The following is a 26,929-nucleotide window of genomic DNA, read 5'->3' as shown; positions in this document are numbered from 1 at the left end:
GCGGGTTCACCAGCTGGTACCGGCAAGAACCGGAAACGCCTTTGCCCCGATCGCCGACGCGCGGCCGCGTCTGGTGCACAGGCGCAGTGGAGCTTGGGCGGAGTTGTTGGAGGGGAGGTGAAAGAGGCGGAGGGGTGACGGGGGCCGGTCCCAGAAGATGGCGGAGGCGGGGGTGAGTTGGGGGTCTCCCGGCGTAGTGCGGGTGACTTGGTGCCGAGGGAAGCGGCCTAAGGAAGGTGGTGGCCCTTGGAAAGATGAACTACTTGTGTTTTTGTATCCTGGGAATCCTGGTGTCAGTTGGGGACAGCCAGGGCCACAGATGGGGCCTGCAGGGTGAGGGGCTCCGCTTACCTGGAGAAGGGTTGGCGAGGTCCAGAAGTGGACAACAAGGTTGGGGAGAGGTCATAGGATAGTCCGAGGCTCCCTAGATGGTGGAAGAGTGTCAAAGTGGGAGGAAGGCTGGAGGACGGCAGGAAGGGCGACCCTGGAGGTCTGAGGTGGGTGGAGGTTGGCGAGCTGTCAAGCATAGACCTGTCAGGACTTGGGAGACTTGTAGTCAGGGAGACAAGACTCAGGCTTTGGAAGGAGATGAAGCCAAAGAAAGTAGGTATCGTTGTAACTTTAGAATCCACCAAAAAGATGACATCAGGTTGAGGAGTGGGACTTTGGCATTTTGGATTGGAATTGGATACCTTTGGAGTAAGTGTGTGGGTAAAGCCAAAGAGAACTCTTGCCAGGGCGTAGAAGTCGGTTGGTGATAGTTACTGGGATTTTAGGGTCGTTCAGTGGGGACTGGCAATCTGGAGAAAGAAGGCTGTGTTGATGATGGGGATGGGGGCGGGAAGGGTGCTAAAACTAGGTGATAATGACCCAATGTGCAGTTAATATTGGAAAAAGTTGTTAAAGTATGGTATTATAGCTAGGTAGTCTAGGAGAATATACCGTGAAATACTTGCTGCTTTGTAGGACTGATGAGGAAATGTTTTAAGAAGGAATGGATGGGCTTGGCAGCTGGGCCACTGAAACTGGTTGGCATAAGTATTGCAGTAGAACTGAGGACTGCAGAAGACATGCTTCAGTCCTGGTGCTGAAAACGGGCTGGCTAGATTGTGTTTTCCCGTTTTTAGTTTGGCCCTGATAGCAAACCACTGAATGAAAATGAATGAAGTGGATGCCCCCGCTAATAGGGGCGCTACAGAAAAAAAATAGCCATGTACTCTTCCTATTTTCCTCCTTCATCTTTCTCTGGACTTTGTGTTCAGTTCTGTGTTTTGCCGTAGTTCTCAGTATCTGGTGTAATCAAGCTGTGAATCATGAACATTCAAAAAAGAGGTTGAGTCTTTTTAAACTGACAACTCTTGCTTTTTTTTTTTTTTTAAGTGATCACACTGAAAAGGAAAGGATAAAATGCAATTCAGTAATTTAAAGACAGTTTGTTTTCATCGTTATCAGAAAATAGTCCCCAAAAGATGGAGTAACTTTTATAGGGACTGAAATTTGACATTTAAAAGCAGTAATGGGTTGTAAGTGCTGCTTGCTTGATGGCTTCTGTGTTTAGGTTTTAATGTGGACAGGAAAGAGTTGAAATGTCTTCAAGAAAAACATTTTTTTTTCTTCCTAGAAGTTTTTAATGTCCCTAGCCTGTGATTCATATATGTGACTTTTTATTTAAGGAGAGTTAATCTGTTTCTTTGATTTAAGTGGGTCTTTTCTAATGTTAATGCTTATTCTATTTCAAGAATGCCATTGTAATTAAGAGCACATATGATAAAAAAGATATTAGGTAGTAATTTAACTTTGTTATTTAGTAACCTGTCTGACCTGTGCACCTGAAGAAAGAGTAAACTGAGGGAGCAAACATACTTTTGTGACTGCTAATCATTGGAAGATGAATGAACTTGTTGTTTGGTTTTAGGGGGTGTTGCAATTGTTAAAATGCAACCAGTTCTTAAGGTTACTAGGAGATTTTGTATGTGTGTTTGTTTTCAAATGTCTGTTGCCTGTACGTTGTTTCAGTGGCCAAGATAAACTTTGATTTTCATTCTCAAAGCCCATAATTACCTGTAACCCTCTTTTATTTATCTAAAAGTAGCAATAGCAATCCATTAACAGGGAGTCACACACCTGGAATAATGTTTTTCCAGTACTAATGATTTGTCACTGATTTATCCAAACTATTAGAACTGTTTTTCTTTTTTGTTCAGAAATGTACTTTATAGAAACTGTAGGTCAGAGCCTAACATAGAATTTTTCATGTCCTGAGGAAAGTTTTTCTTTGTGAGTTGTTGAAAACATTATTTTGGTATTAATAGGAGTTTATCAACATGACTTTAAAAACTTTTTCTCATGTGGCACTTAAATTGTTTTTGTATGGTGGTTGTAGATGGAGGCAATGTGGTGACGTGGAAGGAACTCTGGACGTGGAGTCAGAGTGGCTGGGCCTAGTCCTGGTGCTAGCTGGTTAACAGTTTTGTCATCTCAGAAAGTTACTCCACTTGTTTTGAAAAATGAGGATTAAAAGCTTTGCCTATTTGCCAGGATTGTTGTTGAGGATCTATTTGATATTGTCTTTGAAACAGTATCTTTACACCAGAAACTTTTCCCTGATCACCATATTGTTTATCAAGTAATCCATATTTTTCAAATATAGATTTTTTTTTTAAATTTTGGAAAATGAAATTTATCATTGATATAAGAAATATTTAAAGTTATAGGTCCACTTTGTTTTATGACAATAATACCAATATGTAATCAGGAAAACAAACTTCAAAACAAACAAATTAAGGAATACTTTCTCCTTAGACATTCCATTTAAAATAAACCACTCCCCTGGTGTGGGGCTGATATTGTAATACTTTTTTAGGAACTTCATTATTGCATATTAGGGGGTGAACGGTCTTGAGGAATTTCCTGTTCCTCTGATGTCTGGCCATTTTCAGGCATTCACTGTACATGTTAGTGGAAATAAGATGCAGTAGTACAGTCTTGATCTTGCAATTCACTTGACCACTTTGTATCTCATTCACCTTACCTGTAAAGAGGGAGGATTGTTACATCACTGGATCTTAACTTTGTTTGGATCATGGACTTTTTGAATACTTGACATAAATTGTGGAACTCTTCCCAGAAAAATGCACTATACACAACATTTTTGTTTTTATTTTGCTTGGGGCTTGCGTGCCCCCTGGAATAGATGATCTGCCATTTCTTAAGTTTTAGGATACTGTAATTCTTAAAGTATTGTGGTTTTTATTTTTGTCTCCAGTAATTATATACTACTGTGTTATGATGTAGTCACAAAATTAGCTTTTTGGATCTCATTCAAAAAAACATCAAACGAATGTTTTGTTATTTTTTAAAAAAACTTTTGGGGTGAAGCAGGAAATTGTAAACAAGCTCTGCCAGGAAAGGTTAAATAAACAGCTGTGGCAGAAAATATAAATAAACAGTTTAGAAAGTCTCTAGCAGCCTTGAAATAGAATAAGGATAGAAGTCTGTAGTAATCAGTGGCTCTCAGTTGGAGGACAGTGCTTCCCTGGGGGCATTTGGAAATAATGTGGGGACAATTTTGGTTATCACAAATGGGGGCAGGAGTCAAGGATGCTAAATATTTTGCAATGTTTAGAGAGGCTTCACACAACAAGGACTTGTCCTGCCCCAAATGCCAATGCCTTTTCACAATTGCTGGTAAGTGATTGTGAGATGGGGGCTAGCACAACTGAAACAGCTTTTTAAAACTGAAGTTGCTTTGCTCTTTTAAAAATATTATTAAACATAAAATACCTTTTGTTATTAATTCCCTTTTGGATGAATTCACGAACAGAAACAGAGGACTTATTGGAGCAATTTGGGTTACCCAAAATGTATTCTCATACTCTAGCAGCTGTTTTAGCAGTAGAGTTGGGAGAGTTTGCCCTGTCTGCGGGGAGTTTGGGAAGTAAGGAGTCAACTATTGATCTCATACACTGTTTAAGTTAGCCATTTGATTTTTTTTTTTTTTTACTTTAAAACATCTTTTTACACCTTGATTTAGTACTTTTACAAAAAATTTCAAGGTGTTTATACATTTATTCTTATTGTCCTTGTGCTGTTATGTAGTTGCCTACTCATACTAGCATTAGTAATGAGAATATATTATAGTTGAGATGGTTTTCCAATGTCTACCCATCTCTTCAGTAACCAAATACCTTTATATAGACCCATGTGCCAAAAAAGAAGTTTGAGCAGTTGAGGTGGAATGGAAAGAGGATGGTTTTGGAATCAGTTAGACCTCAGTTAAAATTCCTGTTATAATACTACGTGTCATGTGACCATAAGCAAGTTGCTAAATCTCTATGACATAGTACCCTCATCTGTAAAATGAGGATGATAATTCCTACTTTTAGGGTTATTTGAAGATTAGAGTTACTATATGCCTGGCATAGAGTAGGCCTTCCTTATATAAATGGGTGCTCTATCAATAGTTATGATGATGATGAAGAAATCTTTAGCTACTGGACCTTGCTAAAAAGTGGCTAGAACATATGACATGCTAATTTAAATATGCCTGGGTACCACAGCAAGGAACAGACTGTAAGACCAGGTCAGAAGGAGATGTCTTCTGGGCATTTTCAGTTGGCATTTGGAACATGTTTTCGCATGAATTAGCTGTAACATGTACTATTTTCTCTAGTCCTCTAAGCCATAGAGATCAGTTACACTATAGACTAAGTAGGTTTGTGAGAACCAGTTTGGGGACAGAATTCCCCCCTTGAGTTTTGGGCACAGAGCTTTGGGTGTGGCAGAGGCTCAGTAAAAAAGTCTGTTGTCCCACACATGAAACTGATAGGCTATGAAGGTTACCAGTATTTACAAATGTCCTCATTTTCATACTGATTATTTCTGATGTCAGCCCCACTCCCTGAAGTTTACACTTGGGTTTTGTTCCAAAATTCATTTGTAAGGTAATTTCAAACTTCAAAACTCAGAGGAGTGTATTTTAAGTGATGATTAGATGCTAAGTTTTCCTTTCTAAAGACCTACTTAACCCAATATAGTTTGATTAAAAAAGAGGTAACCCAGTTTAATTAAACAGGTATGAATATGTGGAGCTCCAACTATGGGCTAAGTAGGAACTTTTCTGGGTGCATAAACACAGTGGGTGATATAATAGTGAATAAGACCTCCATAAAAAGTTTATTATCCATAAAGCAACTATACATATAATTAAAAAGTAGCCATTATAAGTGCTATTCTAAGGTTTTAAATAAACTGCTTTGGGATTCAAAGGAAATATCACTAGGTACTGACTTCTGAAGATGCCCAAGATATTGTTGTTGGGTGGGATAAAAGTAAATTACAGAAATAGCCTGTGTAGTATTTTTCTATTTGAAAACTGTTAGTATTCATAGAAAGAAAACACATAGAAGAATACGCGACAGTTTGGGAGGCTAAACATCACGGTAAGAATGAAGCTTTGGTGTCGGACTGCATGGATTTGAATCCCAGCCCGGCCTCTTACTAGGGATATAAACTTGAGTCAAGTGATGTAAACTTTCTTTGCATTTTGCCTCATCTGTAAAATTTACATAATAATTGCACTTACCTCTTAGGGTTATTGTGAGGATTAAATGTTACCATAAGTCAGGTGCTTAAAACAGCACATAGAAAACTTCAAAGGGGAGAGGGAAGGGGGCTAATGAGGAATTGATCAAGGGACACAAAGAATGATTGTGTATTGTAACGATGAATAAGCTAACTACACTGATCTAACCACCATACATTGTACACAATTGTTGAAAATCAATGTTGTACCCCACATGTATGTATAATAAAAAAAATTAATTAAATTAAATTTTAAAAAAAGAAAGCTTCAAAGTTATTTGTCTTAAACACACACAAAAGGAAGATCACTTTGATTTGAAGAATGAATGAATATCTAGGCTGACTGTAGTAGCAAAATTCTGGGTTTCAGGAGTCAGGGACCACATGGATAAAACTCCTTAGAATCCTGCCGTTAGGAACTAATGGCATTAGAGCTACCATTAGGTAGTTCTCTATTTACTTGATGTCTTTTCTTTAACTGCTGCTTCTGGCTTTCTTACGGTTGCTCCCAAGATTGCAACAAGCGCAGACTGAGTTGAGGCAGGGGTGGGACACAGCTGTGGCCCTGGGAGAGTGGGTCAGGTCTGGTTTCTGTGCTTGGTGTATGTGTAGGTAAGTTGTTGGTAGTCTGGTTTTTGTAGAACACTTTTGTACAGAAATTCAAATATATGTATAAGCACTAAACATTAAAAGAGGTAATTTTGTTCTTCTATCGAGGTTGTCCTCATGAGGAAGTCACATTTTATTGTGAGAGAAATGCATCTACAGTCATAATATGTTGATTTTCTATAAAGTATAAAGTACTCTACTGTAACTGATAGGTTTGGAGGTTTAGGGAGAGGAAACAGAGACCTGGGTTTTGATCTTCCAGATTCTAGTGGAAGTGTCTCAGGTTACCTCTTCTGCTTTTTTTTTAGATGGGGCAAGATGTTTTTACTATTATTTTAAATTTTAGGTCTCTTAGGTTACTTATTCTGTCCTAGTAAATGTAAATATAACACATTATTTTTTTATTACACCGTGCATATAAAAATACTTTTCGAACCTTTTCTTATTCAGTAAATAACTAATTTAAATAAATTAGCACACAAACTTGTCATTTCATTTGCTTTTAAATTAACTATTGAAATTAGGAAAATTAGATAAATGATGTATTAGACACACATTGATTTCTGTTTTCTTATCTCTTACAGGATTTCTGGTAGGTCCTACTTTAGGACAGGATGTGGTACGTCAGTCTGCTTTGATTCATAGACGGTTGAGTTTTTCAACTGGGAAGTCTTTTCTTTCTTTCTTTTTTTTTTTTTTTTAACAGCTTACTGAACTTATGAAACCATGGCGGAAGGAGAGACAGAGTCGCCTGGGCCCAAAAAATGTGGCCCTTATATCTCATCTATCACTAGCCATAGTATGAACTTGATGATTCGAGGAGTGGTGCTATTTTTTATTGGAGTATTTCTTGCATTAGTGTTAAATTTGCTTCAGATTCAGAGAAATGTGACGCTCTTTCCACCTGATGTGATTGCAAGCATTTTTTCTTCTGCATGGTGGGTACCACCATGCTGTGGCACAGCTTCAGGTATGTGTGGGATGTTTCTGTAATGCTTCAAAAAGAAATATGGTAAATGAATTTCGTTTGGATGTTATTTGAGCAATTAATTTTTTTAAAAAGTTAGCTTTACAGAGGTATAATTTAAATACAATGCAATTGTTTTAAGTGAACAATTTAAGTGAACAATTTGATGTGTTTAGGCAAATGCATATAGTCACGTAACCACTGCTGCAATCCAGCTATAGAATATTTCCATCATCCCCCAAATTCTCTTATGGTTCCATGCAGCCCATTCCCCAATCCCAGCCGCAGGCCACCACTGATTTACTTTTTGTCGCCATAGATTATTTCTTCCTGTTCTAAAATTTAATATAAATGGAATCATCGAGTATGTCCTCTTTTGTGTCTGGTTTCTATCTGCCCTGTGAACTTTTAAAATTTAATCCTTAAAACAATGCTGATTCCCTTAGGAATGTAGCATTTAACCTTTTATTTTGTCCTTTCTTCAACCCAACTCATCTAAGTCTTATATGAAGGTATTTTATAATGATCACCATTGTTTAGTTTTAAGGGTCTGATGTGTGTGCTTTGGTCTTGTTTTTGAAGTAAATAAAAACTTGAAAAATGGAATAATTTTATTCAAGTTTAATGATTCATGTTATATTTTTTAGATTTTTGTATATGCTTCTTTCCTTGGTGTCTTGTTTTTAAAATGTACCTTAAGAATAATAAATATTCAAAGAGATTAATAAGGTAGACTTTCTTTACTTAAAATCATTATTGTCCTGTTAGTTACTTAAGATCTTTTTTTGATGGTGGACAATGTGTAATGAGTACAAATGGAGCATTTCAGAATGCTTTATTGATGCCGAGTTTTCATAATGTATAGCTCTTTAGCTTTTTCTAATGACTGAGACCAACAGATTAATACTATTTTATATAATAAAGTAATAGAAGGGAGGCATAATCATGTGATAGAAGGTAATTCTAATTAAGGGAGAAAATTGCTTTTTTGAATGTGCATTTGATATCTCATATTTAATATACATGAATACCTTGCAACATAGTATAGGTCCTTCTTGGCTTACATCCTAGAGCTGGAAGTTGAAGGGTGATTTCAAAGGGTGAGGTCAAAGTTGTGAGACGTTTTGGAATGACTTTGTGAAACCTACTGGACAATTATATAATCCTGTTGCATGGATAGAAGGGCATTGTTGTGGTAAGGTTTCAGTGTGGCTTATAGATGTCTCACTATTAAAATATTCACATTAAAAGAGAAGTCATAAAGGCAATGATTTTTACTGTCCCTAAGGTTATCATTCTCTAAGAGAATAGGCAAAATAGTCTGATAAACTAAGAGAAGAAAGCATAAATTATATTTTATCACTCTCTATTGTATCTGCTGGTCCTCATGTATTTTCCTTTCTTTAAATTCAGAAGATAAAGTTCTTCCAACAATGTTTTCTAGTTCTTTGTTTATTTTCTCCTTATAGTACAGTCTCTGATTGGCTGCCAGCAGAAGCATATCTTTTCAGGATATACAAAAGGAAGGTCAGAGGAAGGAAACTATTATTTATTGAATGTCTGCTAATATGTCAGGTACATTCCTTAACCCCAGGGCTCTGTAGGGCAAGTTTGGGAGAGAGATGGTGACATTGCGCCTCTTTTAAGGGGATGAGGACACTTAGATGAAGAGAAGAAATCAATGAGTTCAGCATCCCACAGTCAGTGAGTGGTGGGGCTGGGCTCAAATGTCACATGCTGGGGAAGGGGAAAGAGGGAGCCACTTACACTTCCTCCTACTTAGGATACCTCATTTCAAGCTTTCAGACTGGTGCCAGGTCTGGATGGAATAGACTGGTGTGCATTGTGTGTTCTGGGCTGAGGCAGGACAACTTGACTGAGGTTTCATTGTACCTCCATTATGGAGAGGTATGGGGCTGCATCTGCTGCCTGGTCCTTCTGTCCCTGTAATGGGGGCACTTTTGCCACAAATTCACATTTAGGAAGGAAAATTCCAAATGTCGATACTACAGTTCAGCTGTGTTGTCCCTACTTTCCTTCCTTTTCCCAGCCACTAGATTTGTCACACTTATAAGCTTAACCTCACACCTTTTCTTTGGGAGGTTTGCATTTACATTTCTTCTTTAAGTATTTCTTCTGAAATCAATGTGTTCCATAAGATTCCTGGGCAAAATAAAGTAGAGAGGCATTAGGATGTGTAGATTATAGTTAACTCTGCTGCTGACTTTATTGGGTAGGTTATGATGTTTAGTAGATGAGAATGAAGATACCAAGTTTGTGAAAGTTGCCAAAGATGGAAAATGGACTCTTGCATAATCTCTGCTCTCCTCCTACCCCCATCATCATTTCAGGGAAAATATCAAGGGAAATAAAGAAGTAAATGATGTAAGAAGCATAGTGTATATGAGTTTGTGTGTGTATATGTTTTGTGTATATGTGTTGGTGTTTTCAAAACTTCTCTAGTTTCTTACCATCTTAAGTTAGAAAACCTGATAATTGCCCTTTTATTTTCCTGTCCAACTTAACATTAATGGACTGAGCAGCTATCTTTTGGAGGGTCTCCAGAATCACCACTTTCTAACTGTAAACAGAAAGGCCCCTGGTTATTTGCTACCTTTCCCTGTAACACAGTCCCAGAAAATTTCCCAGTGGTACTTCTGGTGGGACAACCAATAGAGCACTCTGGTAAATTTCTTTTGATCTCATTTTCCTTTTTTTAGTTCCCTGTTTTTATTTTAATAATGCTGATTGTACAAGTTGATTAACTTCTTTATGTGTGCAGTGCACTAGAATTGGAATTAATCACCTCTAGCATTATTGACGGCACAAAGGAATCTTCCTAAAGAGTAAATAGAAAAAGACAACTATGTCATTGTGTGGGTAAAATAAGTAGAGAAGTTACCTCAAAAATCACAAGTAGCCAGGTTGTGTTCAAACTACGAAAGTAATATCTAATTTGAAAAGAAAAGTTATGTGCAATGTGTGATGGTTAGATCAGGTTAGTTAGCTTATTCATCATTCCAATACTCAATCATTCTTTGTGTCCATTAACTAATTCCTTGTTAACCTCCTCCCTCTCCTCCTCCCCTCCTTTTTCCACCTCTAGTAACCATGTTCTTTTCTCTCTTCCTAAAAGTTCAGGGTATTACCGTGGTTGTTGTTTGTTTCTTTCTATCTCTCTTTATTTATTTATTTATTTTTTACATACATAAGCATAATTTATCTTTATTTTATTTATTTATTTTTGTTTTGTTTTGTTTCGTTTTGTTTATGTGGGTGAATATCTAGCTGTCCTAAAACCATTAGTTGAAAAGACCAGCCTTTACCTTACTGACCTCCCATGCACACTTTATTGTCATTCAAGTAATCTTGTACGAATGGCTCTCTTTTTGACCTCACTATTCTGGGTCATGTAAACCCACGAGGAGAAAAGGGACACCAAAAGCTCCTCCTTCAGTATCCTTTGTTTTTCACATCTTTCTTCAAGTTCCTTATAATCTTGGTAGCTCTGCAATTAATTGATAAAGATTAAATGTTTTAAAGATCTTATAGTAGATGTGAACTGGATCTGTAGTAAGCACCAGTATTCTATTGTTTATATGTTCATTTATATATTCAACTACCGATTATGAGTGAGAACATGCAGTATTTCTCTTTCTGTACCTGAATTGTTTCACTTAGGATAATTTTTTCCAGGCTCATGTATGTTGCTGCAAATGGCAGAATTTCATTCTTTTTTATGGTTGAGTAGTATTCCATTGTGTATATATACCACATTTTCCTTATCCAGACATCCATCGAAGGACATTTAGGTGGTTCCATTGCCTGGCTATTGTAAATAGAGCTGCTATAAACATGGAAGTGCAGGTATCCCTTTGACATGATGATTTCCAATCCTCTGGATATATCCTCAGCAGTGGGATTGCTGGATCATATGGTAGTTCTGTTTGCATTTGTTTGAGGAACCTCCCTACTGTTCTCCATAATGGCTAATTTACAGTCCCACCAACAGTGCAGAAGGGTTCCTCTTTCTTTACGTCCTCATCAGTATTTGTTATTCTCTCTCTCTTTTTTTTCAATAAATAAAACTTTCTCTTTATTGAAGCCTGCTAGGTTTTTAAAATTTGGCTTGAAGTTTCTTTTAAATGCTCTGGCATCTTCAAAAATAAATATTGGCATTTATTTATTTATTTGTTTGTTTGTTTATTTATTTATGTATTTATTTATTATTGTTATGAATATTCATGAAATACAGAGCTGATTGTTGCTCCTTGTGCCCATGATGTGAGGGTCAGATTCATACTGGCAGTATACCCATTGCCACAAATTGCATTTGTACCCTGTGTCCCCCACCCAATTATCCCCAGCCTCCCTCCCCCTGTCCCTTCCCCCCACACTTCACTTTGTAGCCCAAGGAATGCTATTTCTATCTGCAAGTCCAATGCACTGCTGTGGTCTTTCTTTCCATCCTTCTTTCTCTCTTAGCTCCCACATATGAGTGAGTACATGTGGTATTTGTCCCTCTGCGTTTGCTTATTTCACTCAACATAAGTTTCTCCAGGCTTATCCATGTTGCAAATGGGAGTATTTCATTCTTTTTTATTGCAGAGTTGTATTCCATGATGTATATATACCACAGTTTCCTTATCCAATCATTCATCGACAGACATTTAGATTGGTTCCATGTCTTGGCTATTATAGACCTCTGCAATGAGAACTACAAACCACTTCTGAAAGAAATTAAAAAAGACACAAAAAGATGGAAAGATATTCCATGCTCTTGGATTGGAAGAATTAACATTGTGAAAATGTCTGTACTACCCAAAATGATCTGCAGATTCAATGCCATCCCCATCAAAATACCAATGACATACTTCACAGAAAAGGAAAAAACAATCTTACCTTTCATATGGCACAACAAAAGACCCCAAATAGCCAAAGCAATCCTGAGCAAAAAATATAAAGCCAGAGGCATAACACTACCTGACTTCAAATTATACTACAATGCTATTGTAACCAAAACAGCATGATACTGATATAAAAGTAGACATTCAGACCAGTGGAGTAGAATTGAGAACCCAGAAATCACCCCTCAGGCTTACAGCCATCTGATATTGGACAAAGGCAACAAAAATCTATACTGGGAAAAATACTGCCTCTATCTTTTTTACAATAGCTAGTCTGACTGGAGTGAGGTGATACCTCAGAGTGGTTTTGATTTGCATTTTCCTGATGATTAGTGATGTTGAGCATTTTTACATTTACCTGTTGGCCATTTCTTTGTCTTCCTTTGAGAAATGTCTATTCAGCTCCTTTGACCATTTTGTAATTGGATCATTTGTTTTTTTGCTGTAAAGTTGTTTGAGCTCTTTGTGTATTCTGGATATTAATCCCTTATGAGATGCACAGTTTGTGAATATTTTCTCCCATTTTGTACGTAATCTTTCCACTATGTTGATTGGTTGCTTTGCTGTGCAGAAGCTTTTAAATTTGATATAATGCTATTTGTTTATTTTTTATTTTGTTGTCTGTGCTTTTTGGGTGTTATTCATAAAGTCTTTGCCCGGTCCTAAATCCTGGAGTGTTTCCCCTGTGTTTTCTTCTAGAAGTTTTAAAGTTTCAAGTCTTATACTTAAGTCTTTAATCTATTTTGAGTTAATTTTGGTATATGGTGAGAGGTGTGGATCAAGTTACATTCTCCTACATATGCATGTCCAGTTTTCTCAGTACCATTTATTGAAGAGGCAGTCTTTTCCCCAATGTATGTTCTTGTTGCCTTTGTCAAAGAGCAGTGGGCTGTAAGTCTGTGGGTTGACTTCTGGGTTCTCTATTCTGTTCCATTTGTCCACGTGTCTGTTTTTATGCCCATACCATGCTGTTTTTGTTACTATAGATTTGTAATATGGTTTGAAGTCAAGAAGTGTAATGCCTCTGGCTTTACTTTTTTTGCTCAGGATTGCTTTTGCTGTTTGGTGTCTTTTGATGCTCCATATGAGTGTTAGGATTGCTTCCCGATCTAACCGTTACACATGGTACACAACTATTGAAAATCAATGTTGTATCCCACATATATATATAATTATCTCAAAAAAATAAATAGAAAAGAAACATCTTTTCTGTTTAGTCATATAGTCCATTACTTCATTCCTGGATAGCCCTGTAAGACTCCTGCCTTTCTCTCACCTTCCATATCCAGTTTCCAAGTTTTACGCCTTTCCTCTCTCTCTTCCTTTGTCCAGGCTCTCAACCACTGTGCCTGAAGTTTCTCTCTAATTTTGTCTTCCCCCCCACCCCCCGCTTGTGTTGTACATTCACTGCTGTGAAAATGAGAGCCTCTTTCTCCCAAGTACAAACGCAAAGGCATTATTATCCTCATTCCCCAGTGTCTGCAGGGTAAAGTCTGCTTGCCTACCATTATCTTCCTCCAAGTCTTTCTGCACTCTAATGCTCCCTTCATGCCTAAAGCTTACAGTTTCCTGTTAATACTGGCTATTTTCAGTTGTCCATGCTTTTCTTCAAATGCCTCCCTTTGATGAGAAAGCTCCTTCCACACCATTCACTTGCTGAATGCTCCTACCTCAAGGGTCACCTCTTTGTAGATTTTCTGACAGTCCAGCATCCTGTCTCCCCTCAACATGTGTGAAGAGAAGACTGGGACCCCCTCTGTGCCCTGTCAGTGCTCACTCTAACACAGGTTATATTTAATTGTTTCTGTGGTGACTCTGTGGCTAGAATTATGTCTTAGTCTTTTTGCTTTTTTAATCCCCATCAAATACCAAAGACCAGACACACTAAGGGGGCTTAAGTATTTGTTGAATGAAAACATTTCCTTACCCTGATGTGGTTTTCCACAAAAGTATATCTCATTCAGTAGTTTTTGCTTTTTTTTTTCAGCCCCTCCCCTCTCTCCTTGTAAAGTGTCTAATTTAACTGTGCTCTTTTTAGTGTCTCACTGCATTAAGCACACTACTTTGAATAAGCGATGACTTACTACTGATGTTTTGTGAACTTTTTTGTCTTTAGTCTTGGTAGACTGTAACCAGTCACTGCGAAATAACTTAAAGATATCACAAGATATGTGATTTTGCATCAGAGAACCATAAGATTAAGCAAGACTGTGTTTGCATATGATTTTACACAGGCATGATTTTAATTTTCTTGTTAAAAAAAAAAAGTGCAAGAAGAGGAAAAGAAGCCCAGACATATTCTGCTGAGCTCTCAAACAGTGGAACCTCAGAGTGCTGTATGTATTGCTATCAGACTCTGCCATGCCTTTATTTCAAGGAAAGAAAGAAGACATTTTATGGGAAGTGACAAGCTTCCTCAAGTTACCCCTCTCAGTGAGCAGCCAAGAACCATGCATACTCAATGGATTTGATTTTTATTGGCAAATCCCAAGGTTGGCAGTGTGGCACTTTAAATTCCTTTTTTGTGTTTTTGCTTTCTCTCCTAAGTTGTCTCTCACTTGTAAGTCTCACATCATATACAAAAAAATATAGTCAATTTTACTTATTTATGTCTGTGCACAGACATGTCAGTATTCTCTATGTGGTAATTCTTTACTTATGGCATCAGCTGCTGAGGAAAATTGACTTGGAATGCCCGCTATTAGTTGATTTTACTCAGCAACGGGCAAAGGTATATGTGTGTGTGTGTGTGTATACATATATATATATGGGGAGGGAATGACAGATGAGCTTTTAGGTTTGTGACCTCGAGAAACAAAGGGGTAATATTCACTTAGATACTTCAGTGTTATGCGTGCTTGTTGCGATTTTAATTGTGTAGAAATTTAGAGATGCTGTCAGTTAATCTTGCAGGATTTTAGAGCAGTCTTCTAAATAGGATCATAATGTGAAACTTTTAAATTTGCTAATAGTTACTGGAGCTCTGCATTGCTGAGATCTGCTGTTAATCTCTTGATCTGTGAACTATCTATACTCAGCAAATGCCTGACTCAAAAGAGTTGTGGACCCGAAAATGCACACATTATTACAACTTCTCATCTCCAGATGGAAGGGTGGTCATGCAGGCCCTTTCAAATGTTGCTCTATTGGTTTGCTACCCTGTGAGTTTTGATATTAATTTTTTTGGAGCAGGGCACGACTGGCCGGTATGGGGATCCAAACCCCTGACCTTGGTTTTATAAGGCTGTGCTCTAACCAACTGAGCTAACCAGCCAGCCCATGATTTTTGATATTAATTGGTTCCCATTTTTCTTTGAAAATCAAATGCATTGCGTGTGAGATATAGCTAGCCAGTACCAGGCAGAGGAGGGGCTTCTGACCCTCAGGCACTTAGATTTGGATATAATAATTTCATGATACATTGTAGGTGGTATTAGACATTTTAAACATGCTTTTTAACTGATGTGATGGTTGTGTCTTTTATTACCAGAATGGCAGCATAATCATTCTGTTTTTAGGAAGATTAGTAAATCAAAACTGCCTATCTATTTCCTGTTAAATTTAATCTGTGGAAGTACATTTTCCTTATAATTTGTTGAAGAATGCTTTGATTCATTAAATACTCTTTTTTTTTAATGGCTAACTTAGCATTTAAAATCCTCTCCCACTAAATGAATAAAATATTGATGTTTGACATGTATTTAAGAATTGCATGGGAGTATTTTGAGTCTCAGTCATAGACATTTTGTATACAGTTATTTATAATTAATTACACAGTAAGCATTCAAGATGTTCTTTCCAGAACTAAGAAATGTGCTAAAATGATTTCTTCTTATCTTTTAACTGTGAGTTTAAATTTTAATTGAAAATTTGTAATTCCTATAGAACATGTTTCCTCCATTTTTTCTATGTGCAGAATGCGTCTTACATGTAGATTTCTGTTGCGAGTTTTCCTGCTTTGACAACATGACCTACAGTCTCATTAGAGGGCCAGGGTGGAAAGAAGTGTCAGGAAAAGGTTCTAGATGCAGAAGACTGAGACAAGACGCTGGTAGGGGCGACACTAATCTATGTAACAGGACAGCCAGAACCATCAGAACATTGTGTGTATGATGAGCTTGTTGTACATTTATGCTCTAGTTTCTCTTTAGGATTGTGGCATTTAATAGCATATTTCATGGTTATGTAGCTTAGAGAGAACACTGCTTAACTGCTAACTGGTTTGATGCTTTTCAAGTCTCATAGATATTAGTAGTAGAGAAGTAGCGTGAGTCCAATCTGCTAAATTGTGAATCATCCACTTAAAGACTGTTTTGTCTATTATAATTTAGAATGTTGTAATCATTTACAATACTTTCTTCAGTGGTGTTATCCTCATTTTTTTCTTTTGGAAGGTAAGTTTAAAAATATGAGTGACTGATGTTAAGTAACTTGAGGGTTTTTTTGTTTGTTTTTTAAAGAATCTTTAAAATGCTTATATTGGTTGTAGGATTCTTTTAGCTTAAATGTTGCCAGTACAACATTACAACGTTGGAGCAACACTGGAGATGACTTAATTTTTTTTTCTTTCTTTTTTTCCACAGCTGTGATTGGATTATTATACCCCTGCATTGACAGGCATCTAGGTGAACCACATAAATTTAAAAGAGAGTGGTCCAGTGTAATGCGGTGTGTAGCCGTCTTTGTTGGTATAAATCATGCCAGCGCTATATCCTTTCGCTGTAATGAAACGCGTTGTAGCAGAGCAGCTTCTAACAAACCAATGGTTAAACAGCCTCTTGTGACTTCATTGTTGTCAAATTGTGATATGCCCACTTAGTCATGAAAAGAATGTGAACTGTATTGTTGAAATATCAAGATAGTAGCTATGCAATTAGAGCGGGGGGTATAGCCTTTCATTTAAATCCCTGTTTTTCAGATCATTTACTATACTTTGAACATTGAAAATTTTACATTTGTCTTCAATTAGGTTACTTAATTTCTTTCATATAGTTTTGATAATTCTAAGATTGAAACAGGTACCTTTTCAAAGGATTTTTTTTTCTCTCTTTCTTCATGTAAGATTTGCCAGTAAGGACATGCAGTGGCTTCAGGTGTTATTCTTTTTCTTGTATTTTTAATTTAAAGAAGCTAATTTTTAAAGAAATGAATACTGTCATTTATTTATTTTACCCAACACCAACAAACCACGTAAATGTTCTTAAAGGTGGCAGCATAAGTAGAAATATCTAACTCATCTCTTGGCCAAAAATAACTTATTTTTCCTAAGGTACATATTTTTAATGTTTTATCATTTGAGAATTCTGACATGTTACTTAGTGATTAATGAGTATTTTTATAGTGTCCTCGCTAGAAAGGTAAGGAAACCCCTATTTCCCTTCTCCCTCTACCTTCTATTCCTAGAAAAAAAAAGGCCACCCCTAGAACAAATTTTCTGCCCTCATAAGGTTTTCATGCTGTCATCCTCCTTACTTCCTCTCTTCTACCTCCTCCCCACCCTCTCTGATATTCCTTTGTAGAACAGGATCTGGGAAATGCTAGTCCTGTCTTTTTTCTGGACAATGAGGTTTAGACAGTGAAGATAGCAGGAGGCTTGGGTACTGGAAAGAGCAGGAAGTGTGACTCAGGATGCCAAAAGTTTGCTCTTATAACTGGGCACTGGGCTCAGAGCTGGAAAATTTAGCTGTAGAGAGTGTGGATCATGTGGAAAGTAGATTCCTGTGTCTTTTACAAAAAATATTAAAGTATTTTGAGGAACCTTGGGGACAGAAACCACAGGAAAAAGCAGGGCCCTAGATTCTGAAAACACATCTACCTTCCTGAGTCCAGTTGTGCGGGCCTTTGCGGGTCTCTGAATTTGGAAGTCCCTCAGTGGCTTTTATTATTTTGGTTTTCCATTTCCATTTGTATCCAAGAATTTCCCAACATATTTATTTTGGTGAACTTTTTGAGATTTAGGATTTTATTTAAAAATTTAGTGGATAGGAGGCTTAAGAAGATAAAATGGTAGAATATTATCTCTAGAAAAGAACTTAGAAATCATCTAGATTCACATTTTCGTTGTAAAGATAATAAGATAAATAGAAGCTGGGGAGGTTAGGTAATTTGCTAAGTCATTCATACTGCCAGGTTGTGGCAGAGCTGAGACCAGACCCCAGAGATCCTGATTAAAGTCTAGGAATGTCTTTTTCTCCTACTCAGCATCCCTGTAAGTGTGTTAATTCCTCTCTGTCTGGTGGATTAGACCTTTCTATCCCAGACATTTCAGTTGTGGTTTCTGTTTTTAGTAGAGAAATTTAAATAGCCTTTTCTGGAATTTTAAAAACTATCTAAATTCTTTGCTTTGTTCACTTTTTTTTTTCTCTCCCAATTAAATACTTAAATATAGCAATCTTAACTGTCTTGTTTGTCCTTTAAGCAAAATTCAAAACAGTTACGAAATTTATAGCATAGACTTTTAATATTAGGTTACTTAGACTTTAGAAAATCACATAGTACTACTTTTAAGATTGATATATTTTACTTGTTTACTCTGGAAGCCTCCTTATTTTGCTTTGACTCTTAATGAGGTTAATTTAGTTAGCAAAGATGGAACCCAGTTAATATTAAATTTCACTCTTTATATGAATGTTTATTGCATAGAGAAACCAGAGCTCAAAACCTTTTCTTTGGAGTTTGATGATAATGACAGCTAAAGAATGACCTTGAGGGAGTGGCCCACACAACCATCAGATACTGAGAACTAAGCAAGCTGGGTGTTCAGGATACCGATTTGGTAGGAGTTGGGGAATGGTGGTAAACAACAGGTGTTGAAAGGAAGCAAGAAATGACTTTATATGCATTTTTTTTGGACTTCTCTGTAGTTGTAGCGTGGCTAGTTAGTTTGATGAGATATGTATTTCCCCTTGAGTCGCTGGTTATAGAGCCAAGATGTGGCCTTTGGGACATAGATAATGCCCTTTTAATGACACTTGAAATTAATTCCTTTAGTGTAATCTTCTATCAAAGAAATGAGAAAATTGAATTTGTAAAGCTTCATTTTGTCCAGAGATTTTGGAGTAGAAAAGGGCTGTACGTTTGTGAATAGATGCTTAAGTAGGTGAAGGAAATAAAATATCATTTGAGCAAACTGTCCTATACCAGAAAGTCTCAGGCACCAAATAGCTTGGCAGGTTGCAAGATAATGTTCACTTCAAGGCTTTATCCTCAACAAATTAAAACTAGAACAGTTGACATAATAGAAAGGGATACTGTGTCCTTGGTACTCTTGTTTCTGAAATGCATTATTATAAAATGTGTCTGTCAGTAAATCATAGAGGGAATGTGGTACCCTGTTAAATAGCTGTCAGCTCTTCTATTTTCAAGTTCCTGTATGATTCTCAAGTAATTCTAAACCTGTTTGAGAAGTAATACTGATTTCCTTTTTTTTTTTTTTTGCAAAAGTTGCTCTTTTAGCAATACTTAGGTTCTGAAGCTTCCAGTTACATTTCTAGCAAAGAAAGCATTTCTTAAATAATGGGCCTGATCTTATAATTGGGAATGTACATAGACTGTTATTTTTTGGAGGGGTCACAAGTTAGTAGGATCTATTAATTAATGCCCTTTGTGTATCCGATATTTAGTAAATACTAAAGACAGTTTTAATCCCACCTAGTCTTATACATTATATTAAAAGACTGAATGTTTGAGAATAAGCGATTAATTGCCTTCTCAACAGTGGTATCTCTTGTTTTAGAAAAATGACAGTGATATTGTTTGGTTATAACTTTTAAGATGATTCTTTAACATTGATCTCAGAAAGTGGATTTTGATAACAACATACAGTTGTCTCTCACACTGGCTGCACTATCCATCGGACTGTGGTGGACTTTCGATAGATCTAGAAGTGGTTTTGGCCTTGGAGTAGGAATTGCTTTCTTGGCAACCGTGGTCACTCAACTACTAGTCTATAATGGTGTTTATCAGTAAGTATTATACTTTTGGTGCTTGTTTGCTGGATAAATAACTGCATTCAGAATTGACATTTTGAAATTGCGTTAGCCAGTTTAATCTACAGAGTAACTTATTTTCATTGTAATTATCTTAAATGTCATTGCGCTTCCTCTGTGGGTTGTTAAAAATATTTCTATTATTCCAGATATACATCTCCAGATTTTCTCTATGTTCGTTCTTGGTTACCGTGCATATTTTTTGCTGGAGGCATAACAATGGGAAACATTGGTCGACAATTGGCAATGGTAAGCTGGTGCTTATTTAGTCACTTTTCTGTATGAGATATATGACTGGTTTTCTCTAAATGGCAGGCCTTCTTTAAGAGAAAACAATTTGTGAAGACAACAGTCTGATTTCTCTTTTGTACTTCCATTGAAGTAAATCATTTAGAAGAATTTAATCACTGGAGTATTCAAAGTTGAGGAGCCACTGGAGAGAAAAGCGAAATGTGTTATGGATAGGGCAATATGATTTATTGACCATATAAGGATATTAGATTTTTTTTTTTTTTTAGCTAATCTACAGGTTTCCACTCCATCAAAAAGGGACAGTTTGTTTCAGAAGTGACGGGGCACTACTAATAACCATGTTGCTACAATAGGTATAAATTAGGACTGTCTCCAAAAAATCAAGATGTTTGGCCATTTTAGTTTTGAAAGAAAAGGACATTACTGATAACCCCAGTCATGAATGGCAAGGGTTAGGGAGTAACATTCAGAGGCCACAGCAGTTTCATGAATAAGAGCTGTCACTGTTAACCATTTTAGCCAGCTACGAGAATTGAGTGATTTACTTTTATTCTTTTTGATAATCTTGTCACCCAATTATCCTAATCCCATTGGTTTTCTTTATTTTGAATTGTGGGTTTACATTTTTATAGCTATACTTAAAGAATATTGTTTTGATTGAAAGCTTTTGCTAATGTAATAGATTTTTTCCTTTAAATCATAAAGTGACATGAAAAACAATGATCCAAATCACTACATCAGCCCTGTCCTTAAAATTGTGACCTATATTACTGAGCACTCAAAGAAATCCACTTTGCTTCCTTTCATAATTGTAGGATTGATTTAAATCACAGATTGCTGTCCTTTGCTTTTAATGCAGAAACCTCATCTTTCTTCTGCTTTTGGCAATGGCTCTTTCACTTCTAGAATGTGAATTATCTTTTCTCTATCACATTTTTCATTTAATCCTAGTAATTATATAATTCTTAGATTCTTTGAAGAATAAAGTTGGTACATATTAATAAAGTATTCATTTTTAGAGCTATGTAGATAATTTGGAAATTGCTATTCAAAAGAAATCTTAATCTGCTAACCTTTTAACCTTTTAATTTTTGCAGTATGAATGTAAAGTTATTGCAGAAAAATCTCATCAGGAATGAAGAAGACAAAAATATATCTTTTGTACAGAAAAACAAGATGAAAAGAGCATGTAAATATTGGTATACCAACAAAACTTTGGACTGTAAAATTGCCAGGATGCAGTTTTTCCCTGGACTGGTATATATGTGTGTATACATACACACACATATATTACTGCAATCTGTGATTGCTTTATCTGTAAATCAGTTACAAACCTTTATGTATTTGACTTAAATAACTGTAAGATATATATGCACTACATTAAAAAATGTTGATTAATAGATGAAATTTTTAAATTAATTTTTTAAACATACCATGCGTTATATCACAATGTTGATGTGCCAAAATATTCTATTATTGTTATGCAGAGTATAAGAATGCTTTGAACAATATATAAACTTAGTGAAATAAAATAAGAAGAAAACCAAAAAAGGCAAACAAAAAAAAGCAAATGGGAAACTGATATTTTTCTCTTTCACTTACTGTTGTGCCTTTTTATTTTTCTAATCACAGCAGTATGAGTTATAAGTAACCTAATGTGAGGTTAGTTTCTATTTTAGTGTTGTTTCGTAGAGTTTTGAATGTTTTAATACATGGTAAAATGAACTTCCATAGAATGGTTTCAAACCTGCATTAATGGACAGAGCCCAAAGATTAATTTTCAGTTTTGACAGTTTTTACCAGAAGTGTATGTGATGAGCAGGAAAGGTTATCATCGTTAAATTGTTTTGAGTCTAAATTTTTTCCATGAGCTTTTTGAAGTACCTTCATATTCTTAGCTAAATTTTTCCCCCTAATTTTTATTTTTGAAATTGATGACAATTGTCTGGAACACACGGGCAAAATCTTCTGAGTACTCTGGGGTGCATGTGTGTGTGTGTGTACGTGTGTGTGCATGCTGGAGTCAGTGAGTGAGTGATAGAATGTGTATGTGGGTATGTATGTGTGTGCCCATGTTTTCCTAGAATGTCGAGTAGATGTTTTGAAATTTTTGGTTTTAGAACAGTTGCAATCAGACTGAGATCTTGTATGCCAAACTTTAATCTGCTTTTATGTTTTCAGGCTGAAAGTGTGAAAATCCTAAGAGGATTTCATATTGAATATGTGTTTACAACCTTAACTATACTGGTGGTAAACATACTACTATAATTTATTATTCTGTTTTCCAGGTAATGTTATTCCTTTAGAACAAATAAGGTATATTTTTAGAATCAACTTCATAAGCACTAGAAAATCTTCAATACGTTATAAGGTCTATGATGTGTTTACTTTGAAAACTGCTGTTAAAAGCAAGCTGTATTAAATGTGTAATTATCATCTTGATTGAGTCTTTTTTTCTTCTTTGTGGCAAGTCTTAGAATATAGTACTGTGAATTAATCTGATAAAATTAATATGTGTCGTTGAATTTACCTAGAAATGATAAAAGGAAACTAAGTACTGTCATTGGAGTTCTTAAATTACTTTCAGATCATCTGGAAAACAAGGAGATAATTATGGCAAAAAATAAAATTGTTTTGATATTTTGTTAAATACATAAATATATAACACCTATTATTTTTGCAATGAAGAAAACTGGTAAATATTTTTTAACATGGCTATATTGGCAGTGCTTCCTTGCTTTTATTATTTAAAGTTATAGAAATTTGGACAATTGAAAATTGGGACTAAATTTTTCAAAAGCACAAAAACAATTAAAATTAACTACCCAAAACCCTGCTCATACTTCTGTTGTAAAATTTATTTATTTGCACTTGGCTGTTTTATCATCATCAAGGCCATTGGGACCTCTCAATAGTGCATACACTTCATACATTTCTTGTATTTTCTGTGGAATCTAGACTTGGTCAATATTGTTAAATACTTGTGTACTTCTTTTGGCTCATTTACCTTTATAATGGTGTATATTCTGTGTAAGATAATTCTTACAGTGATGGTCCGTGAATAGTGGAATCTTAGCTTTGTGTGTTTGAAAAAGTCTTTCTTTCTTGAAGAACAATTTAGCAAGCTGTAGAATTCTAGGTTCACAGTTTTGTTTTGGTTTTTTTTTCCTTTTTAAGTACTTTGAAGGTTTTTAACTCATTATTTTCTGTCACCTAATGTTGCAGATGATAAGTCTGCTGTTAGTGTAATTTTCTTTCCTTTGTAGACAATCTATTTTTTCACTCCAGGAAATTTTACATGATTTTCTCTTTAGCCTCAAAGTTTTTGTTTCACTCTGATTTTTTTAATTGTAGATTTGTTTTTATTTTTCTTGCTTGGAATTTGATGTGCACTTTCAATCTGTGAGTTCATGTCTTCAGTTCGGAAAGTTCTTTCATGTGGCTTCATATTGGAATCACATGAAGACCTGTAAAAAAAAAAAAAAAATGCTGGTGCCTGGGTCCCACCCCTAGAGACTCTGATCTGATGAGTCTGGGGTATGCCCTGAGTGTTAGGGTTTTTTAAAGTTCCCCAGGAGATTCTAATGTTCAGCCCAGGTTTCCATTCGTTGGTGTAGTTATTTTTAAGGTAAGGGGGAAGGTCTGGGTGAAAGAGATGAGATGGGTAGTAACATTAGAAATGAAGAGTGAGGGACAAATTGAGATAAATTTTGGAGTAAAAACATCTGAACTTGGTGATTTAGGTGTGAAGGTTAAGGAAAAGGAAGAGTCAAAGGTGACTTAATTTTTCTATCTTGAGAAACTAGGTGGATCATATTTACATAAACCAAAAGAGGAATGCAGAGAAGCAGGTGAATGGGTAAAGTTAATGAGTTTGGTTTGAAATGCTGAGGTTGAGGTATGAAGGGGACATCTGGTAAAGGTGTCATAAGTATTTGGATATTTGATCCTGGGTTATTGGATGTAATTGAGGGAGTCATCCTCATATGGCAGAAATAAATGAAGCTGTGGGAGTAGATGAGATTACCTAGGGAGAATGTTATAGCGAAAAGAGGTCTGAAGCATGCTAGCATGTTGGCAGAGAAGCTGGTGAAGGAGGCAGAGGGAGTGTGGTCAGGAGAAGGGGTAAGACCAAAAGAGAAGAGTGATGTGGATGAAGCCAAGGCAGGAGGAAGTTTCAGGCAGAGGGTGATTGACACTGAAGTGCAGTTGGAAGGATGAATTCATCTCAGAGATTAAGGAGAAGATGGTATTTTATTGTTTATAGATGAAAATGCTTTTTCTAACCTATTATATCTTAATGTTCAAAATATTTCACTGTATACTAATAAAATAGCTCAAATAAATCTTTTTAAGAAAAGCCTGATCATATATTGGGTCCTTTATAGAGAGTGAGAGGCACTGGGAGCAGCTAGAGAACTTTGAAAAATGGTGATGATTTGGTGTGGACAGCATCTATGAAGAATGGACATAGGAACTGACTAGAGATGAAGAAAGAATTGCCAGACTATTTTGAGGCCATCAAAGACTCAGTTGAGACAAGAGGTCAGATATTTGCAGTAGAGTCAGTTTACATGTTTGTGCCATGTCAAACTGGGCTAAGCAGTTCAGAAGTTTAGACCAACTATGATGCACTAAGTTGTCTTGTTGGGGATTCACTAGTAGACATGGCACAAAAGTATGTGAAAAATTAATGGAGGTTTCTAACAACAGATCAAAGGATGTATCATGGGATCCAGGCAATTGGGAAAGGAAGTTAAATCAGCAGTGCTGACCTGATGGCATGAAGGAATAGGGTGAAGTCAAAGGACTGCAAGTCTTAAGGAGATTGAAAACCCTTTTGAATGGGAAGAGTGATAGGTTTGAGGTTTATAGGCAGAGAAGAATGCAGTGGAACATTTGCAGATGTTGGTGACATCCAGGCAATAATCTAAACAGCTGTTTCTGTAGTTCACTGAAGCGAGTGGAGGTGAACAGCAGTGGACAGGGGAGGTCCACGGCCTGGGTGACCAGATGTTCATATTGATATTGCTGTTATCTGGAATGACTGGAATGATCTCAGAGGTCAGGTGGAAAGGAAGGGTGTCATCGTACTCCTCTTGACCAAATGAAATACTTATCCACACACCTTGATTGTCCTGGGATTTTAATTAGAATTCTTTCCCCCCTTTTTTATTTATTTTAGGTATTTTTATCATCCTTGGTGTTTTAAAATTTCACCACAGTATGTTTAGGAGTGGGTCTTTTTCTGTTAATGCTGTTCAATAGAGGCATCATCTTTTGAATTCTTGGAAATTTTCTTCTGTCTTTGCTCTTAGTATTTCTTTGTTCACCTTCTCTATTATTTTTTTCTAAAAGTCCTCTATTCAAGAGATCTTTGACATTTTGTGTTTTCTGTATATCCTTTGGCTTTTCTCTGTTGTGCTAGATTCTAGAATTACTTAACTGAATCTTCTGGCTCAGTGAGTTGCTCTTCAGCTGTATCCGTTTAGTGTTCAGCCCATCAGTTGAGTTTTTAATTTCAGTGATCACAATTTTAATTTCTAAGATCTCTATTTTTTTAATGGAAGTATATTTCCATTATTGTACTTTCTGAGGATATTAATTACTCTTCCTCTAAAGTACTAAATGCTTCTAAAGAGCCATTGCAAGGCAGGGCAGGATGAGCTTGGTACCAGCTGATTTCTGGATGTGAGCATCCTCCGGTTTGCCTTGAACACACTGCTGTGCTTCTCAGGACTAAATGCCCACACTTACCCCTTATATTAGGGAGTAGATACTCTGTTGTCTGCCTGGTCAGAGTTTGGATAGTAGAAGCGTGGAAAGATTAGCCAGCCTGGCTGCTTCCACTGGAGTCTGGTTGAACCCATTAGGTTAGTTCCTCTCAGCATTTCCGCTCTGGGCATCAGCTACCTTTAAGCTAAGAGTGCCCCTTGTTTCATTCTTGGTAAATCCTCTCCTTTGGTGTTTTGGTCTGTGATTTTACTCCATTTATCTTTTCTGTTTTCTTGATTTCGGGTATTCTGAACACTTCTTGTTTTTCAGTATAGTTGTGGATTCCTTTTTTTAAAAAGCTTTTTTTGTTGTTGTTATCTCTATAGATTTGGCATAGGAGGAAGAAACTACAGTTTGCCTAGTCTGGTGACCTGATTCAACCTTCCCTGCCATTTTTTTATGCCACAATATCATGGCATCTACCTGATCATTTGTCTTACATTTCAAAAACTCAATTTAGTTGGGCGCTGAGATAAGTCAGTGGTTTCTCTCTGGGTCACAATAAAAATTGGGATATAGAGTCTTTTTTCTCTCTTGAAATACATATAGTTCGTTCAGTTCATTATGCCTGCAGGTATACTAGTATCTGCTCCTTTATGCCTCCCTTCTTTTTATCGCTGATGAGATCTATGAAACCTGTCATCTTTCTTTGTGATTTACAGGATAGATTTTTCCAGGGTATGTCAACTGTTCTGAAGACAATGTTGTTAAGTATCAAATTTGGCAGATCAGATAGATAATGATGTGCCTTGGAAAGACTGGGCTATTGATGAGCCTCATGTCAAAACTGATTGCCATATATGGGCAATTTTTCCCTTTCACTGTTTCCTTGGTTTCAGTTTCTGTGA

General features: G+C 36.4%; 1 protein-coding gene across 2 annotated transcripts; it reads left to right on the top strand.

Annotated features, from left to right (window-relative positions):
- Positions 1 to 116: 116 nt before the first annotated feature.
- Positions 117 to 22,729, top strand: INSIG2 (insulin induced gene 2). Of its 2 annotated transcripts, none has more exons than XM_063102135.1 (6): positions 117 to 172; positions 6,777 to 7,162; positions 16,650 to 16,738; positions 19,864 to 20,030; positions 20,204 to 20,303; positions 21,404 to 22,729. In XM_063102135.1, exons 2-6 carry the CDS (start codon positions 6,919 to 6,921, stop codon positions 21,443 to 21,445), a joined length of 642 nt encoding a protein of 213 aa, XP_062958205.1. In that variant the 5' UTR covers positions 117 to 172; positions 6,777 to 6,918; the 3' UTR covers positions 21,446 to 22,729. The 2 variants fall into 2 exon arrangements, with proteins under 2 accessions (XP_062958205.1, XP_062958196.1); XM_063102126.1 differs by having other exon boundaries at positions 16,650 to 16,775; positions 19,865 to 20,030.
- The last annotated feature ends 4,200 nt before the right edge of the window (positions 22,730 to 26,929 follow it).

This window comes from Cynocephalus volans, chromosome 1 (genome assembly GCF_027409185.1).
Source record: "Cynocephalus volans isolate mCynVol1 chromosome 1, mCynVol1.pri, whole genome shotgun sequence".
Classification (NCBI taxonomy): domain Eukaryota; kingdom Metazoa; phylum Chordata; class Mammalia; order Dermoptera; family Cynocephalidae; genus Cynocephalus; species Cynocephalus volans.
This window is presented reverse-complemented; position numbering and strand designations above follow the sequence as displayed.